General features: G+C 33.7%; 1 protein-coding gene across 1 annotated transcript; it reads right to left on the bottom strand.

Annotated features, from left to right (window-relative positions):
• Positions 1-3,498: 3,498 nt before the first annotated feature.
• LOC129872151 (auxin response factor 8-like) lies at positions 3,499-15,776 on the bottom strand. The gene is made up of 14 exons (XM_055947029.1): positions 15,278-15,776; positions 14,959-15,071; positions 14,743-14,841; positions 14,577-14,633; positions 14,320-14,475; positions 14,151-14,235; positions 10,288-10,378; positions 10,015-10,179; positions 9,799-9,921; positions 8,691-8,766; positions 6,938-7,085; positions 4,708-5,711; positions 4,430-4,620; positions 3,499-3,998 (listed from the first exon to the last, which is right to left on the bottom strand). Exons 1-14 carry the CDS (start codon positions 15,318-15,320, stop codon positions 3,821-3,823), a joined length of 2,529 nt encoding a protein of 842 aa, XP_055803004.1. The 5' UTR covers positions 15,321-15,776; the 3' UTR covers positions 3,499-3,820.
• Between the last annotated feature and the right edge of the window lie 1,705 nt (positions 15,777-17,481).

The raw sequence follows: 17,481 nt of genomic DNA, 5'->3' as shown, positions 1-17,481 counted from the left end.
TCTTTTTTTTTGATACATAATTTTTTTATCGGATTCTCATGTATCAAACGCTAATGCTCCTGATACATCTTGTTTATGTATCAAGATATAATGCTTCTGATACATCATGTTTAAATATAAAAATTAAGTTGTATTTAATCAGTTTTCATGTCAATGCAGGGAATGAAGTACGTCATCAAGAAGATCCCCTCACACTCTCTTAGATTCGGCACTGCATATACGACTAATTTTATTAATGATTTCAAATCATAAATAAGTGATGAAGCTATACAATTATTTCGACAAACCATACTTGGTCACTATCTAGATATGCCACAGTGCAATTTTTAAAGGAAAATCATCAAATGCCTCTTACTTCTTGAGGTCGAGCAAAAAAACAGAGAGGAATTGCACAGTATGGGTGCATGTCTGTAATGTCTGGAAGGCCAAGGATGGTTATGTTAGCGACAACGATGATGCAAAAAAAACTAAGAGAGATTTCATACATCCTGATCAAGGAGAACCGATGGACGTCGAGTAGTTTTTTTTTAATTTTATAGTAATAGAATGTACAATTATATTTTTGCACCAATAGTAAATATTTTTTTTGGCTATTCAATAATTTAGCAGACTTTTAAGTTTTTCTAATATTTATGTATCATGTTTTGATTTATCAAACTTGAATGCTTCCGATACATCTACTTCATGTATCACATTGTAATATATCAAGATTTAATGATTCTGATACATCTACATTTTTGTATCAAAATCTCATGCATCAATATTTACAGCTTCTGATACATATTGTTTATGTATCAGATTGTAATGTATCAAGATTTAATAATTCTGATACATCTACATTTATGTATCAGAATCTCATGCATCAATCTTTACAGCTTCTGATATATATTGTTAATGTATCAGATTGTAATGTATCAAGATTTAATGATTCTGATACATCTACATTTATGTATCATAATTCATGCATCAATCTTTACAGCTTCTGATACATATTGTTTATGTATCAGATTGTAATGTATCAAGATTTAATGATTCTAATACATCTACATTTATGTATCAGAATCTTATGCATCAATCTTTACAACTTCTGATACATCTACAACCTATATCACATGTTATGTATCAACCATAATCCAGTTGACAAACTAATACAACAACCTTTAAAGTATCAACCTTAATACGTCGAATGTTTATGTATCTGCTATTCATATGTATCAGATTCGAAATTACTATCAATACCAAGTAACTTACAATGAACATAATTACCAAGCATCCATATATCAATTATTGATATTCAATTACTATTCTGGTTAATTGATATATGTATCAAATACAACCCACAATGTAAAAAAACTATGTAAATGTAAGTACATGATCCAAATAAAATGTATCCTGGCATAACAAAACATTATTTCTCTTTGAGAATGAAATTACAAGTCTTTCTGTTATGGCCTTCATGGCCACAACGACTACAAGAATTTGTGCTCGTTCTTATCTTCTCACTAGAGTACTTTTTTCTTCCTTTCTTTGGTCTTCCTGGCATCCTTTTGTATCTTGGTGGCAAGACGAATTCTTCCAAAATTTCTTTCAGAATAGAACAATCTTTCTTATCTGGCATTGGAACCATTGGAAATTCATAAGTAATTGCCAACGCCTCTGGCTTGTAGTAATCAGAACAGTATGGGTGCATGTCTGTAATGTTCTTGCTCTTCAACATTGCAATTGCGTGTGGACATGGTATCTCGTCTAATTGAAACCTGCCACAATTGCATGTTTTTCTTTCAAGACACACAATGTATCTTATACCTGACTCATAAACAGAATAAAGATATTCTGATGAAGCAACAATCTGCATTAAATAATTATCACAGATATGTATCAGCAATGATGTATCAAATACAGAAATGATGTATCAGAAATGATGTATCAGAACTGATGTATCAGGTAATACTGATAACAGAAAATACAAAACTGATGTATCCTATAGCTATGTATCAAGCAACTATGTATCAAGTAGATAACTTTTCCAATTTAACTGTGATCTCTTTTATTTAGTTAACTAGCCTTTTTTGGTGTGTGGTGAGATAACTGCTGCGATCCTCTGTTGTGCAGACAAATTACTTTAAAAAATAACTGGTGTATACCTTCATTCTCGAACACTTCATTCCCTATTTTTGCAGTTCCAAGCACCAAATAACATTCTCGTTTGCTCCAAAAAGTCAATTATAGGCAGCTCTCGTGCTTCAACAAGACATCCATTGATATGCTCTGTTTTTTAGTTTTCTTTCATAGTCAAGATCTGTTTCTTTTTTAAAAAAATTCTTTGTCTTAATTGGCATGGTAATTGATTGAAACAATCAATCATAACTTGAATTACGTTACTTCCCATAATTAACCCAACAACATTAATTGTTTTACACCCAAAAACTGATGTATCAGCTCAGCAAGTAATATATCAGAAATTTGAAGAAAAAAAGGGAAATCGCGTAATTTCATAAAAATAAGGGATACATTGTAATTGAGCTTTTTCAGTATGTGATTTAGGTAAAGTTTACAAAAAATACATAATGGAATGATAATTTTGCACTAATTAAAGATGATAATGAAAGACATTTTTATGTACTAAAGAAAAATAGAATAAAGATGACATTAAATGTACTAAAATTGTAATTTAATAAAATGTTAAAATGCCACACTAACACATTTCATCCCCGTTATATTGTTTTGATTGCAAAGCTTAAGAATAAATATATATATATATATATATATATGTTTCCAAATTATATGGCCAAGCACATGTGTTTGGCATAGATTTTGTAAGAAATACTCGACTTTTTAAAGAAATATGATTTATATCCACATGTTTTAAAAATTATTAAAAATACCCATGAATTTGTATTTCATTTTAGAATGAATAGGTTCCATAAAAAATCATGACAACAAATACAATTAAGATGAATCTGAAAAAAGAGAAAGAAAACAAAAGGAAAATCCCATTGATTTATATGCGAAAAACTCTTACTACTATTTGTAATTGAAGATGACTTCGGATAGCAAGCTCGAATAAAAATTGTACAAAAAATATGCATATAATTGTATAATTTTTGTACAACAGACTAGGACTGAAATTCAATTCAAAACTATAAATGATATGGTGTTTTAATAAAATATAAAAGTATGGAGCAATTTTTAAATTTTTAGAAGCTCCCCCAAATAATAGAATTTGACTGAAATACTATTTTTTTCTAATATTGGGAGATTTGGATTGTTTGCCAAACAATAACAAGTTGTATGGCCAAACAATATTTGTCAAAAAGCTCTTACACTCAAAAATGTCATTCCAGATGTACAGATTAAAGCTTTAAAAAAGAAAGAAAGAAAAGTCTCGGGAACATTTACCTACAGGAAAAGCGCAGATGTGGACTCTCAACTGCTTTTGTCTGAAAAACAAAAACAAACCAAAACAGATACAGAACTCAAACTCAGTTAATTCAAGGGTTGCTTGCCAAAAATAGAAGTGCAATAACAAGTTTTAACACTTCCGAAATTCTTAGTTTAAATCACGTCTCATCTTGAGCCGTACAGTGAATTATACTTAACTTGTACAACAAGATTACAATGAAAACTACACCATACAAATGGGAGATTCCTCAAGTCCTATTACAGCTAGATCCAAATGCAAAATACAACATACAATTGGGAGATGGACCAATTAACAAAAGCTAAAGAAGCCAGGTTACGAGGCATGATATTTGAATTTCTGACCCTAGAGAAGATCGAGAATCAGAATTAGTCCTCTTCTTTTAAAGCATTACAATGATCAGTACTCTAGCGATCCTAGAGATGGCATTCCAGAAATAAGATCTCGATCATCAGCACTAGTGCTGCTCATCCTTTCAACTGCTCCATGGTTCAGGGATTCAGCCTCTTCCTTTCCCAGCTTCTGCACATCTTCAGGTGAAAGGATTTTTATATACCAGACGTTATTGACAAACGCCCTGAAAATACCATGAAGGGAAATAAAGAGAAGATTATAATGTTATAATAGGACTTGAGAAAAGCCACTTCCAAAAAGATTGAACACTTACACCACAGGGTGAATAGATATAAATTATGAAGGTAAGATAACAGCCTTGTGAGTTAACTACGTAAGAAAAAGGCAACCTTATTTTATTTTTTATTTTTAAGTGGGGTAGGGGAAAGGGAAATGGGGAGGGGATCACAATATGGGGAATCGAACCCTCACCAACAAGGTGAGAGTTCAAGTAGCCAACCAACTGAGCTACTAAGATTCCCAAAAGGCAACCTTATAAATCAAAAGTTGAGACATAAGCAACAAATTTTAGAAGCATATGTTCTTCCTTCAGTTGTAGTGGAAATTTAAGAAAAAGTCACATGTTAATGAGTCTTCCGACGATTGGGTACTTACTCCCATGGGTCGTCTCCAAGGAGAAGGATATCATTCTCCCTGTCAACAAATACAAGCTGCCAGCCTGATCTTTGAGGGTCTTCAAGGAACCCCTCAATACCGAACATCTGCCCCAATTCCCGTCGCAGCTCATGATAGCTGTGGAACTGGGTGATATCCAGTGACCTCCCAACACACCCCGATTTGTAAACCTGCATAGACAAAACAACTTTACTCACATGATTTCCATATTCAAGAAATGCCAATGGAATGTTCGACCTACACAGCAGAACTAGCACCTTGACAAATGTATGGGTTTCATTTGGTGGATCAATTTGTCCTGCATTGTGCAACAACTCAGAAGAGTTTTGCACATAACCATATAGAGAATTCTGATATCCAGAAGCCCCAAGTGGCATTGAGGACATATCAGCACAAGTAGTAGTAACATTAGACACTGTGGTCGGAAGGAGATGCCCTGAAGAATCAACATTAGCACCAAAAAGCGCTTGATTCTGGGAATCCAAGCTACAATTTTCCTGAGGATTGGAAGTATCTTTCCCATATGCTGGGAGTGGTGACGAGTTGGAGCACAGATTTAGTTGTGACTGCGTAAATTTTGACATCCAGGACTGTTGGGGGGCCGGCTGCTCTATGATCACAGACTGACCAGTTCTATTGATATTCAATGAATTACTACTTCCTTCAGAACACAAAGAACCTAGCATATTTTGCACGCCTGAAGGAGCAACAGATGCCGAAAACTTTGAGTTCAAATCTGCAAAATCAGCTTTCAAAAATGAAGAGGAAACATTTGATGGTTGCCTCTGCTGGAGTTGGTCGTGTGGGATTTGGAATGCTTCTTGGTAAGCGTGTTGGTGAGCCTGTTCCTCTGATTGATTATTGGATTGTTGCTGTGATTGCCTTTGAAGGTTCTCTGACAGCATTTGGGTTTGAGCAGGCAGCATATGCTGATGCACTGCTTGCTGCATTAATTGCTGCTGCTGCTGATGATGATGATGCAGAATGGAATTATCAGTACTTGCATGTTGGAGATATTGGACAGGCTGCTGAAACTGCATTGATTGCTGTTTCAGCAAATCTCCACTCCCAAAACTTTGCAAGCCAGTAGCCAGCATAGCTTGATAGTGCTGATTAATATCATTTGGGAGAATTGTTGAATCGACTCTCTGTTGCATCCAAGGAAGCATGCCAAAAGACTGTATATTCATCGAATGAGGTCCTAGCTCACCAGTATTCCCTCTTAACCATGCCATTCGATTAATGGCTTCATTGTTACAATCTGCAAAAGCAAAGGAGAAAAATTACTAGTATATCCTTCTGGAACGAGAATTGGTTGCTATCTGAACAATGATACTGCTATAAACTCATGTTTTTTTCCTTCAATCATGGCTATTTGGGTGGGGAAGAGAGGATGAAGAACTCTTGGGGGTTCGAAGAGACATTAAGGAGTTGTTTGGTTCAAAACCAGGTTATCCTGGGATTACAACTATAATTATCTTCCACCTTCTATCTGGGATAGATAATCCCATGATTGTGATATAAAATCTATCCTAGTTTTAAGTAATCCCCTCAACCAAACACAAAGACAGGTTTAGTCCCAAATTTAATACCGGGATAACCCACTTAATCCCTCCACAAACAAACGGACCCTAAAACTACATACGGTGGCGGACCTAGAATTTTGTTTAAGTGGGTTCAAGTTATGATAAATCACAATAGCAGTCGATAATAATAGTTATCACGTTTTTTTCTGTTCCCAACATTACCTATATATATATATAAGATATTATTTTTAAGATGTTCAATTTAAAGGGAAATAAATAATAAGACAAAACAATATAAATTCCTAACAAAAATATATCTATTTTTTAACTACAAATAAGATTGAAAATTTCCGCATATCTTTAATTTGAAAATGTTACTACATAACAATAAAAATGTACTAACTTTGAAAAACACAAATACATTAAGAAAATAATTTAGTAAATAATAAATATATAAAAATATGCTAACCTAACCTCCGTGTATACCAAGAAAGAAGAAAAAAATTACATAACTTTGTAGATTACAAAAGAATTTAAACCAAGTATAATATAACGCACTTATTAAAAGCTATAAATTACCCGCTCATTAATGACTTTAAAACAAAAAAGTTTAAAGAGTTTGCTTATACTGAGATTCGATCTTGGGTGTCAAAACAAGTAAATGAACCCACTAACCACTGAGCTACGCTTCTTCACTGTGTTTAGTGGATTCATTTTATTTACATATACCATTTCACAATGAATTTATACATGTATATAGCAAAAAAATTTGACGAAGTGGGTTCAATTGAACCCTCTTGAACCAATGTAGGTCCACCCCTGACTACATCGGCCATTACTTTTTCTTTTTCTTTCTTTTCTGGTAAGTTACACTACACACTTCACAATTTTACCAAAATGGAGGAAAGATATGATTCACAGCTTCAATTCTCTAATCACATGACCATTCAGTGTGCCATACCTTGGTAAGATGAGGTTCCTGGATACAAAGGCCGCTTTAGCCTAAGAGGAAAAAGAGATGGATACATCGGAAAAGTTGTCAAAGGCTCAATCTCCCATAATGAGACCCTTGGTTGCCTCTCTCCTGCAGTTGACTCATCCCAACCAACCTATAATTTCAAGAAATTTGTTGTGTAAATATGAAGTGTTAGCAACAAAAGTGAACATTTTTCACCATACAAAACAGTATATGATTGTAGATCTGCAATATCCTTGCCATAGATTTAATTCTCATACAACTAGCTATAAGACTAAAATTAGTAGGAACAAAGCACTTATAATATCTGATTTCCGAGTAAGCTATGTGAAGTTAGACGGGGATACAGCCAACAAATGCATAGTACGGCATATATGAGTATATATTTTGATTAATTAAAGTAATTTAACTAAAACTAATAAAAATATATTTTTTATAAACACCTAAAATTTTATTCATAAGATATCTCGTGCACTAGAACAGCATTATCATACTCCATATTGACCTAAACCCAAATTGTGTGGATCCAAACCACACCCAAATTGTGTGGGATCAACTACAGATGCCATCAGAACTAAGAAAGCTGACTGTGTTGGTTTAATTCACTGGCGTCATAAAATCTCGATTTAAGCGGTAAAAATATCTAGAATTTCAAGTTGTATCAGATAACAGTCAAATGTTGTTTCAGTGCCATACTATTTAGCTATCTAATTTGGCCAATGACTTGTATGTTCCCCAAATCCAAAAGATTATCTTAAGTAGCTTATGTTCACATGGAATAGTATAGCAAGTTCATGAAATACTCTTGTCCATGCCAACTTTCAGGCATCTCAATTATTCTCTTGGGCACCTGCTACCGCATCAGAGATTTTGAAGGGTTCGAGCAACATTGACGTGAAGTGTGAGTCAAGTATATCCAATGCAGTAATGCAAGAAACCTTGCAGCGCAACTTTACATTCATATATATATATATATATGCCAGATAGACGTGGGGGGGAAAAGAACTTGACACCATACAGAAAGTCAGACATTGCAGTATGGAAGTTGAACATCAGATCAAAAATAGACATTAAACTATTTACATTTCAAGTTATGCGAATAGCTATATATGACAAGCATTTGATCCTTTATAGTTAACGAGAGACGAGCTACGAGCAGCAGAAAATTAATTAAAGATCTTTAACCTGTATATAAGCTGTGAGAAGTGTTCTACAAAAATATTGTAAGCAATACAATCAAAAAGAGTTTGGTTCTGAGCACAAGAAGATGAAGATCTCAGTCCTCACAAATCCAAGCACAAGCATGAGAAATACAGTAGACACAGCTTGCTCGCTCACTACTAGATAAAAGCTACTGACTCGTGCAACATAAATTGGTGAAGACGGGAAATTCGTCCAAAAAATTCAACTTCACAACATGAAAGTTGGGGAAACTGAAAGGGTGACAAAACCAATAGAAAAGATTTTCTATTAAAAAGATGAAGATAAAAGTAAGACCTTCAAGCCAACAGCATTCAACTCAATCGCATGAGCAGGATCCAACCCACCCAATGTGTGGGTTCGACTTTAACCAACCCACCCACCCACCCCAAACCCCAAACAAAGTAAAAGGAAAAAAAAGTAAAGCCTTCAAACATGGAGACATGAATAGGAAAACCGTGTTCACTGATATAGTTACAAAAGAACAAGAATAGCAAATAGAGAAATGCTAAAGGTAAAATTAAAATAGACCATTTACCTTGACAGACCGCCAGTGAGAGTTTGCCCAGCGAACTGGATCTAAGTCACCAATCCCAGTAATTGTGCCCATGTATCTGAAAAATGACAGAACTACCTATAAGAAAAAAGAGTTATCTATTGTAATGACAGCTCACTTACGTTAGCTGGTGTTTTATGTGTAAGGATTTGGGTGAAGATGTTGACTCTTTTACATTGCTGATTTGTTTCGAGGTTATGGTTTACTTGGTTTGGAGTGCAATGGGTGATGCCAAGTACTGTGAAATTGATGATGTTTAGTTGAAATTGCGGCAGACGAAGATGAAGGCACAAGGCTTGGAATATTGCTCTATTAGCACTTATGTGGATACTATGGACACAGAAACATGCGAGTTTTTGAAGGGGTGGAGATCAATTATGTACCGTTGAGAGTAACCGCTTATCCCTTATTTTCCTTTTGGTGCACCCATTAGATCCCTGTAGGCATAGAAGATTGTGTAACTTTTGTAGAAAACCATTTCTTCTTGTAGGTTCTCTACTTTTTTGGTATACCTCTTGTATAAGGGCTTTTGTTTCTGCCCACACGTCCATAAAATCTTATTGGTTTATCAAAAAAAAAAAAAAGAGGAGAGAGTTATCTAACAAATATACAGGCTAAAGATTTCAACGATACCCACAAAGGTAGAACACCAACTTACTAGCAATGAAAATTTTAATTTAATTGGTTAAAAAGTTGGATTATTTACCAGAAATAACCACCAACTTCATTAATCGGAACCCTAATGCAAGAATGCAACTATGTTGTCGCCCGTACTAGACAAGAATGATATGCAACTCTATGGGCCAAAGGAAAGCCATAGGGGTAATAATTCCGCACCGTCATCCCAATTCATCATTCTACATAAGTAGACTTAATTCTCCAACTATAATTCATGATAGAAACAAAACATAGGAGAAGATACATGTTTGAGAGCCTTTAATCTGCAGTTAAGTAAAACAGGTGCCCAATACATCAATAAGAAACTACACGCCTACTTATATAGCGCTTCAGACAGAATAGATGAGAAAATTTGATATCAAGAAAATAAAAGGAAATCTTTCACTTAAGATCAAACAACTTCATTCCATACCTTCGAACACTTGATTCTTCAGTTTCAAATAGCATCCGAAAACGCATCCCAACAGAAACGCGTGTGTGATATACAGCTTTGATGTATTTTGAAAGAGGTATAACAAACTCGGATGGGCTAGCCCTAACGCAATAAGAAGCATGTGAGTATAAAAAAGCGTAAAAGATCATAGATATGAATGAAAATACAAGGGTAGAGTACTGTATTAAGTACTACCTTGGGTTAAAAAAGACAGTAAAACAGCTATTAGTAGCAGCAGCATGAGCAGCAGCAGCAAGTAATCCGATGTGCATGCTATCACTAGATAGAACTGATGAAGGCATCACAGTCTGGGGTCGAATTGCGCGCCGAATTCCCAGAAGAAGTTGATTTTTCTCATTCCTGCACAGAACCGACTATCTCAAGAAGAAGCCTGGAGGAAACTGTCATGCTGGATGCAATAATATGTGAAAATGTACAGTAGTGTCAACAGAGGAGGCTAAACAGTACCAAATGAAAAGAACAGAATCTCCAGCAACAAGCCTTTTGGCACTAACAAACACACTCCAACCAGTAGTAAGAAGATGTCGTTTAGGCTGTCCTGCATGCAAAAGGAGAAAACATAAACAGATGATAGCATTAAACATTTATCAGTTACACACAGCATTACACCTTCCTTCCACATCCAACCAGAAAGCATCCTTTTATCCAACAAGTTATCAAAACAAATTTTAGAAAGAATAAAAGGTTCTATTATAAGTTAACAGGATTAGGATGACAAAACAATCAATGAAAGCATTAAATCAAATTGCTTGCAGAAGTCCATAAAGTTTGACATGTATCATTTACATGTACCAAGAGTTTAAATAATTAAACCTTGAGTAGAAATGAACATGAACTTATATTTTTAACTGTAATTTTCTTTCTAGATAAAGTATATTCAGAACTGTGGTATTCTTTTGCCACCAATATAACATGGGAGTTGAACTGCTTAACCTTCTTGCAACACTGAAATGTGTAACAAAAGATTTAGGAAGAGAGGGGCTAAACTAAAATACTTATCCTGCTTCCATACTCCATCCACCATCACCCTAAGCCATCCATCCACCTTCTATTTTTTAGTGCAATTTCATACTATTTTTAGTTTTTGCCCGCCTCCTTAATTTTCTTACAACACTGAAATGTGTAAAAAGCGATTTAGGGATAGAGGAGGTAACTGGTATACTTATCCTGCTTCCATACTCCATCCACCACCACCCTAGGCAATGTCCATCCACCTTTTTTTTATTTTTTTAGTGCAATTTCATACTACTTTAGTTTTTGTTGTTTAATTTACCTTTTTAATAGGCAGTGTTGCTAAATTAAAACTGAGCTTAAGTCCAACTTCAGTGCCACTTTTAACCAAAAAATCAGATACAAATTTAAAACCTAATACCCTAGAAAAACATCCTTCATTCCATTTTACACAAATGATGCTTGGATGAAAATGAAATTTGAAATGTTAATATGACTTACATATTTTGTAAGTAATAGTGGACAAAACATATTTGATTGAAGAAACACCGCATCAAAGTTTAAAATGTGAAGTTACATGAATTTCAATTTTTCAGGAGTTGTGAAAGTAATATAAAATAACGACATCAATGAATGATGTTAGTTTTGGCACATCCTAAAATAGAGAGAGAATCATACAACATGATGGAGGAAGTGTTATCCCATTCCTTATCCTCATTCACATCACTAACAAAACAATTATAGTGTTGCCTAATCCCACCCTAAATGATCATCGAAAGTCATGGTAACCCATACTTCAATTTTTAGGAATCTTGATAAAGAAAAAATGGCAAGTACTAACCAGATTATAGATAGACAATTAGACATACAATTAAGTGCCACAGGAGAACCTCGAAAGGAAGATCAACTAATGAATGCATCAAGTTTAAAAAGAATGTTGGAGATTAAAGAGAACACAACAAATTTGATAATACGCTTAGAAGCTTATATCAAGAGCAAGTAAGCTAGGAAATGGATGCCGATTAGAGAGCAACCCTTTGAGCTTGAGACTTGTTTTACAGGGAATGAATAGAAAAGCATATATGAGTATGAATGCACAAAGTCAACAGTAAGTTTTTAGCCCAATGACTCTGATCCCACTTGTGAGCTTGAATCACTTGTGGGTTATCTGTCCATTGTCTCCCAACTGTGCACTTGATCACAATTAGTGGAGTTGACAACATAAATTCTGTAAACCCCTATGCTCTTCTCAAGATCATTTTACTCCACTATTAAGTAATTTGTTTTTTCGTTCAAGAAAAATTAGGTGTTTATCCTTATACCAATATACAAGCTTCTAATATGAATAAAAAGTCTTTTAACAATCAACTAATGTAAGTATAACAACAACTTAGCCTTAATTTCAACTAGTTGGTATCATCTCCCTTACTTCCACTGTATTATATAAATGGATAAGTCCATATTAATACAGATATTGTAAGCTTTTTGAGGCAACTTCTTTCATGTGATTTTAGATCTCCTTGATCACTTTCAATCATCATACTGTTACACATACAAATCAATGCATATGGAGGTATACGTAGGATATAGTCAAACCATCTCATACGACCTTCTCTGATTACCTCTACAGGTGCTACTTGCAACTTTTGCCGAATGTGATCATATTCTTGTCCAATCTTGTATGATATCCACTTGACAGTCATAATTCAAGTTTGAACTCTATCATTCTTTCTCAAATGATCATCATATGACTCATAAACTGTAATACCATGATAGTTTGCACAAACTTTCAATATCTTTTGATAAGAATAGTTTTCACAACTTTGAATAATCCATCGTTATTACATATTGAAACCTATAGTCTCTCACAACCCGTTTGCCATCTTTCCGCTCTTTAAAATGACATTGAATACCTTGATCCACCATGCTACACCAACCATTTCAAGATATATCCAAACCTCTATAGGATACCTATTGGGACCACACGTATTTCTAACGTCATATTTTTATGGCACCCTTTGCCTAAATGGATAAAATTGAAGGGTGCTCAGTTTTCATTGTACAGAGGAATGAAAAATGTTTACACTAAACACTTTCCCCAAATATAGAAGAGGAAAAAAAGAAAGTATGGCCACTCAAAGAGTCTTAAATAACATAAGACGAAGAGTTGCAAATAAGATTGTTGATCCATTCTATTGCAATTCATGCATAACAGAGTTCTCTCATTGTCCATAGGTTACTTCAACAGAAAACAGTGCATCTCAGTCACAGAGATAATCTTAAGGTCCTCCATTTTCTGTTTCTTGCATCTCATTAAGATACAGGGTTCCTAAGTGTTTGTTTGATAAGCCAAAGCTTTTTTTGGGGGGACAAGGAAGCCAAGTCTTATTTATGTTTCAAACTTGTGCAGCTTCTCCCCTTTGTTCTCAACAAAGTCTATAATCTGGTCCGTCCTTCAAAAGGGTTGTCATCTTCAACTTTAAACAAAAAAATAGTGTTTTATATGCACTTTGTTTGAAGATCTCATATACACTATGAGCAAAAGAAGGAAGCTATAAGTTCTCTTCATTTATTTTCCAACAATTTGTTCAGCAATGGAAGAAGGAAAACCTTAGAGCAATAAACTGCCGACACTTTTTATGGGTGAACATAGTACTTTACAAGTCCAAATGGCTTCAAATTACTGAATTATTTAAATTTATTTATTGGTAATGGTAACAGTAAAAGAAAAAAGATTTTGCCAAGGTTATGAGTTTATAATCCATTTAAATCAATGGTTAAAAGAGGATTTTGCTTCCCATTCGGTGTCCGATATCCATATCAAGGCTCGAATAAATTTGAATTCGTAATGCAGAAGTCCCACATTGAGAGTAAATTTCTCTCTAACAAGGCACAACATGCATAGAGTTTGAACTCGATACCTTTAATTAGGATAAAGGAGTTCTTACCAGTACCACTCCACCACAAGTTCACAACCCTTAAATTCATTGTTAAAAAGCACTGTAACTACATAATACTTTTCAGCTAGTCCTTTTTCTCGGCATTGTTTCCACTCAAATGAATAATAAGATGCACACACATGGACATATGACAATGACACAATACATTTTTTAATAATATAACAGGATAGGGACGTATGAACTAGGAAACAACAGTACAACCCTGCACAAATGAACAAATTGGATGATTTAATTGGAAATTGCAACAGAAACAGAGATGAAGCACATGCCCATTCATGACAGTGTCTAGCTTTTGCTCCAAGAGTTAAAACACCCACCAGCTTTTAGATTACAGCGGAAGATACTCTAAACAATGTAAAGCTACAGAGAGCAATAATGAAAAGAACATCTAGAGCTTGCCTCGGAAAATATGCCTGAACTTCCATTCAACATCATGCAGATCCCTTGCAATTAGTTCTTGGGCAGGTGGTGTCTGCGAGAAATCCTGAGTGCCAATAAAAAAGACAACACTATCAGGCTTAGCTCTACAGCCAAGTCAAAATGGCAGGACCATGGGACCAGTAATTACCAGAGGAGGAAAAACTTTCTCTGCGGCACGACGAGGGACAGAAAAGCCACCATGCGTGCTAGTATCACTTGCAGTCAGCGTCTTACAAAAATAGTTAGTAGGCTGCTTGCTAGGAATTCCAAACTCAACGGGAAGATATGTATCTTTTTGTTCTTCCTGAAATCCAAAACAGAGTATTTTTGTCACTCCATTCACAAGTAGTTGATGCAAAAAAGGCAATATTATTAAGAATCATCTATAGCAACACTCGAGAGTACCGGCGTTAAAGGCTGCAAAGTCATTTGAGCATATACTTCGTCTGTTTCAACATCTGCCTGAAATTCGACAAATTATCAATTATATATGCGCCTATTACAACTTGCATAGCAAATAGTAATTCATTAGAGAATTAAGAAAACATAAATTGTAATTGATGAAACCCACATGCATTGTGACATTGTGGAGTTGACAGATCAACTGTGGCGGTAAATTTGGGTAATTGGGTATATGTGCATCAACTTCTTTATTAGTTGTTGCAGCTACCTGGCATTCAATTCCAGTTAGGGACCATTCAGTTTTTTGACTAATAATAATAAGGTAAACCATCACTTTGTGTGTGTGTGTGTGTGATATAAAAGAATATGGTTGATAGAGAAAGACCTGTTCACTATGACCCTGAGGAAAGTAAACAACACGACTTCCCACCGTTGGTAAGCACACCAGAGGACCAGCACACGCATGCCATAGCTCTGAGTTCAAACACTTTTTCTCTCCTTTCAGTATAAAGAATCCATCAGCAATAAATTAATAGGACTTAATTACAGATAATTAAGATTATCCTATTCACTAACCACCAACAAATATGGAAATCAACATATATTCCTTTTATCTTATGTATAACAGAAACATAGTGACAGTGATATAGAAAAAGCCAAAACCCCAAAGAGAAGACAGCAAAGTATAAAGAAGTAGAAGATACCTTCAGCAGCCTGCTGACCCATTCTTGATGTTGAAAGCTTCATATTATTACTTTTCTTAAAAATTTAAAAAACCCACTTCCCTTACAAATCTAAGCAAAATTATAGAGGTACAACAAATTTTATCAACTCAATTACACAAAACCCTCAATTCCAAGTCTTAAAACTAAGTGAAACCCTAAACACTCCCACCAATTCATGACTCTTATCCTCAAGAACATACCCCACCTCTTCCCCATTATGATCCCCCCTTTCTCACTTTCCCCCCAAACAATCTCCACATGCATTAAACGAAAAAAAAAAAAGCTTATAACACACTTTCAGCTACTCTTTCACTTTCTCCAATACCTCCATCAAAATCAAAGGTGAGCTCACTATCAGTTTTGAAGAGAGAGAGAGAGAGATAGACTGTTGGTGATGTATTTTATACCCCACCCGACCAAGGTCGACCTGATAACAGTAGAGAGAGAAACAAAAGAAAGGTAATTGTAATGCCTCATTTTTCTCTCTTTCTTCCTGTTATCAGAGAAAGGTTTGGAGGAAAGTGAATCCTAGCCGTTGACACAACCGTACGGGAGATCATCGCCGTCCAATGGAATTCTCATTTGACAGGAGGCATGTGCTACCCATCCTTCACTGGTCATTGTCAGAGTACGGAGCTTCAAATATATAATATTGAGAGACGGAGAAGAAGCAAATCTAATATAATACTTTAATTTACTCTAATTAAATAAATTTAGTATTTATTATTTTAACATAAATATATCTCTGTACTCAATTTTGAAAGCACAAAATAGACACTTAAATCTGTATAAAATTGAACGAGTAGATATATATATTTTATGTGGAAAAAATACGTCTATCTAAAACCATGTTAGTAAAATTAAATCTAAAAGGAAGTAGTTTCATTTAAAATGGAATTGATAGTGGTATAGAATATACCTTTTACGTTGATAAAAATTGTGTTAAATCTTTCATTTTATAGTTAAATGGCATATTATTATAATCACATAAATGATAATATATATTTAAGACTATAAAGTTTTAAAACATTCTTTTTTTAAAGTTCCATATCAAAGTCAAAATAGGCTCAGGTTAATAATTTTCTTACTATCAAATATCATTTGATTAACGGAAAAAATACTTTGACTAATTATATTAGTATTACTAAAATTAACGCTTTATATAACTAATATTATACTTGATTATGCATTATCAAATTTGATCAATGGTATATTCAAATGGGTGATAGGCTGATAGCTACTAGTTGAGGATAAATTTTAGATTTATTGGAGAACCTCTATATTATTATTATTATTATTAGTCTTTCTATTTTTATTTTATCTAATATGACAATGATATAATATAAATTTGAATTAAAAAATTAGAATTTTATATAATTGATCTCAAAGATTTTGAAGTTAAGGCATAGTTTTTATTATTGTATTTTATCTGCAGCGTAAAAAAAATTATTACTATAAAAAATGCACTATTTTAATGGTGATATTAGACAATAGCTACCGTCAATTGCAAATACCTAAGTGGTCTTGGGTCATGACCATAAAATTTCCAAAACTCAGATTTTCGAAAAATATTAAAAAGTTACTTTTATCCTTTTCATCTGAATGATTCATCAAAAATTTTAGAAAATCTAATATATATTCACAATCAATTATTACTCTAAATACTCATGACCAAATATAAGGGCATCTGCCCAACTCATGCTAAATTTTGCACCAAATGTTATATCTGATGTAAAATTTGATGCAAAGTTGCTTCAATTCATGCTAAATTTTACATCAAATTTGATGTGTGAATAGTGGTGTTACACTATTAATCACATCAATTGTCCTTTATTATTATTTTATTATATTATATTTTTAATTAAATATTATATAAATTAGTATGTTTTAATTAAAATATTTTATTAGTTTTACGTAATATTTTTATAATATTAATTTTAGATTAAAATTTTAATATTTTTTACATAATATTATTTTTCTTTACTTGATTTTTTTTTAAATTAAATTTATGTTAATTCTACTATAAATTTAAATTGGATATAAGTACAATTAATCTTGACAAAAATTAAATATGCAAAAATATAAATTGGTGAATAAATAATACAAAGTACTTTAGAATTGTCAAAAATAATAAACATTCAACAAACTAGCAATTGACATACATCAAAATTAAAATATAAAAT

Source organism: Solanum dulcamara, chromosome 11 (assembly GCF_947179165.1).
Source record: "Solanum dulcamara chromosome 11, daSolDulc1.2, whole genome shotgun sequence".
NCBI classification, from domain to species: Eukaryota; Viridiplantae; Streptophyta; class Magnoliopsida; order Solanales; family Solanaceae; genus Solanum; species Solanum dulcamara.
Note: the sequence above shows the minus strand (reverse complement) of the source record. Positions and strands in the feature narration are given on the sequence as shown.

Bases quoted from the DNA above. Each gene is read 5' to 3' on its own strand.
- LOC129872151 (XM_055947029.1), bottom strand. From the start codon at position 15,320: ATGAAGCTTTCAACATCAAGAATGGGTCAGCAGGCTGCTGAAG. The intron at 10,379-14,150 runs GCAAGCTCTAGA...TTTTGCATGCAG, and splicing joins GTTCAGGCATATTTTCCGAG to GACAGCCTAAACGACATCTT. The intron at 3,999-4,429 runs GTAAGTACCCAA...TGGTATTTTCAG, and splicing joins CTTGGAGACGACCCATGGGA to GGCGTTTGTCAATAACGTCT.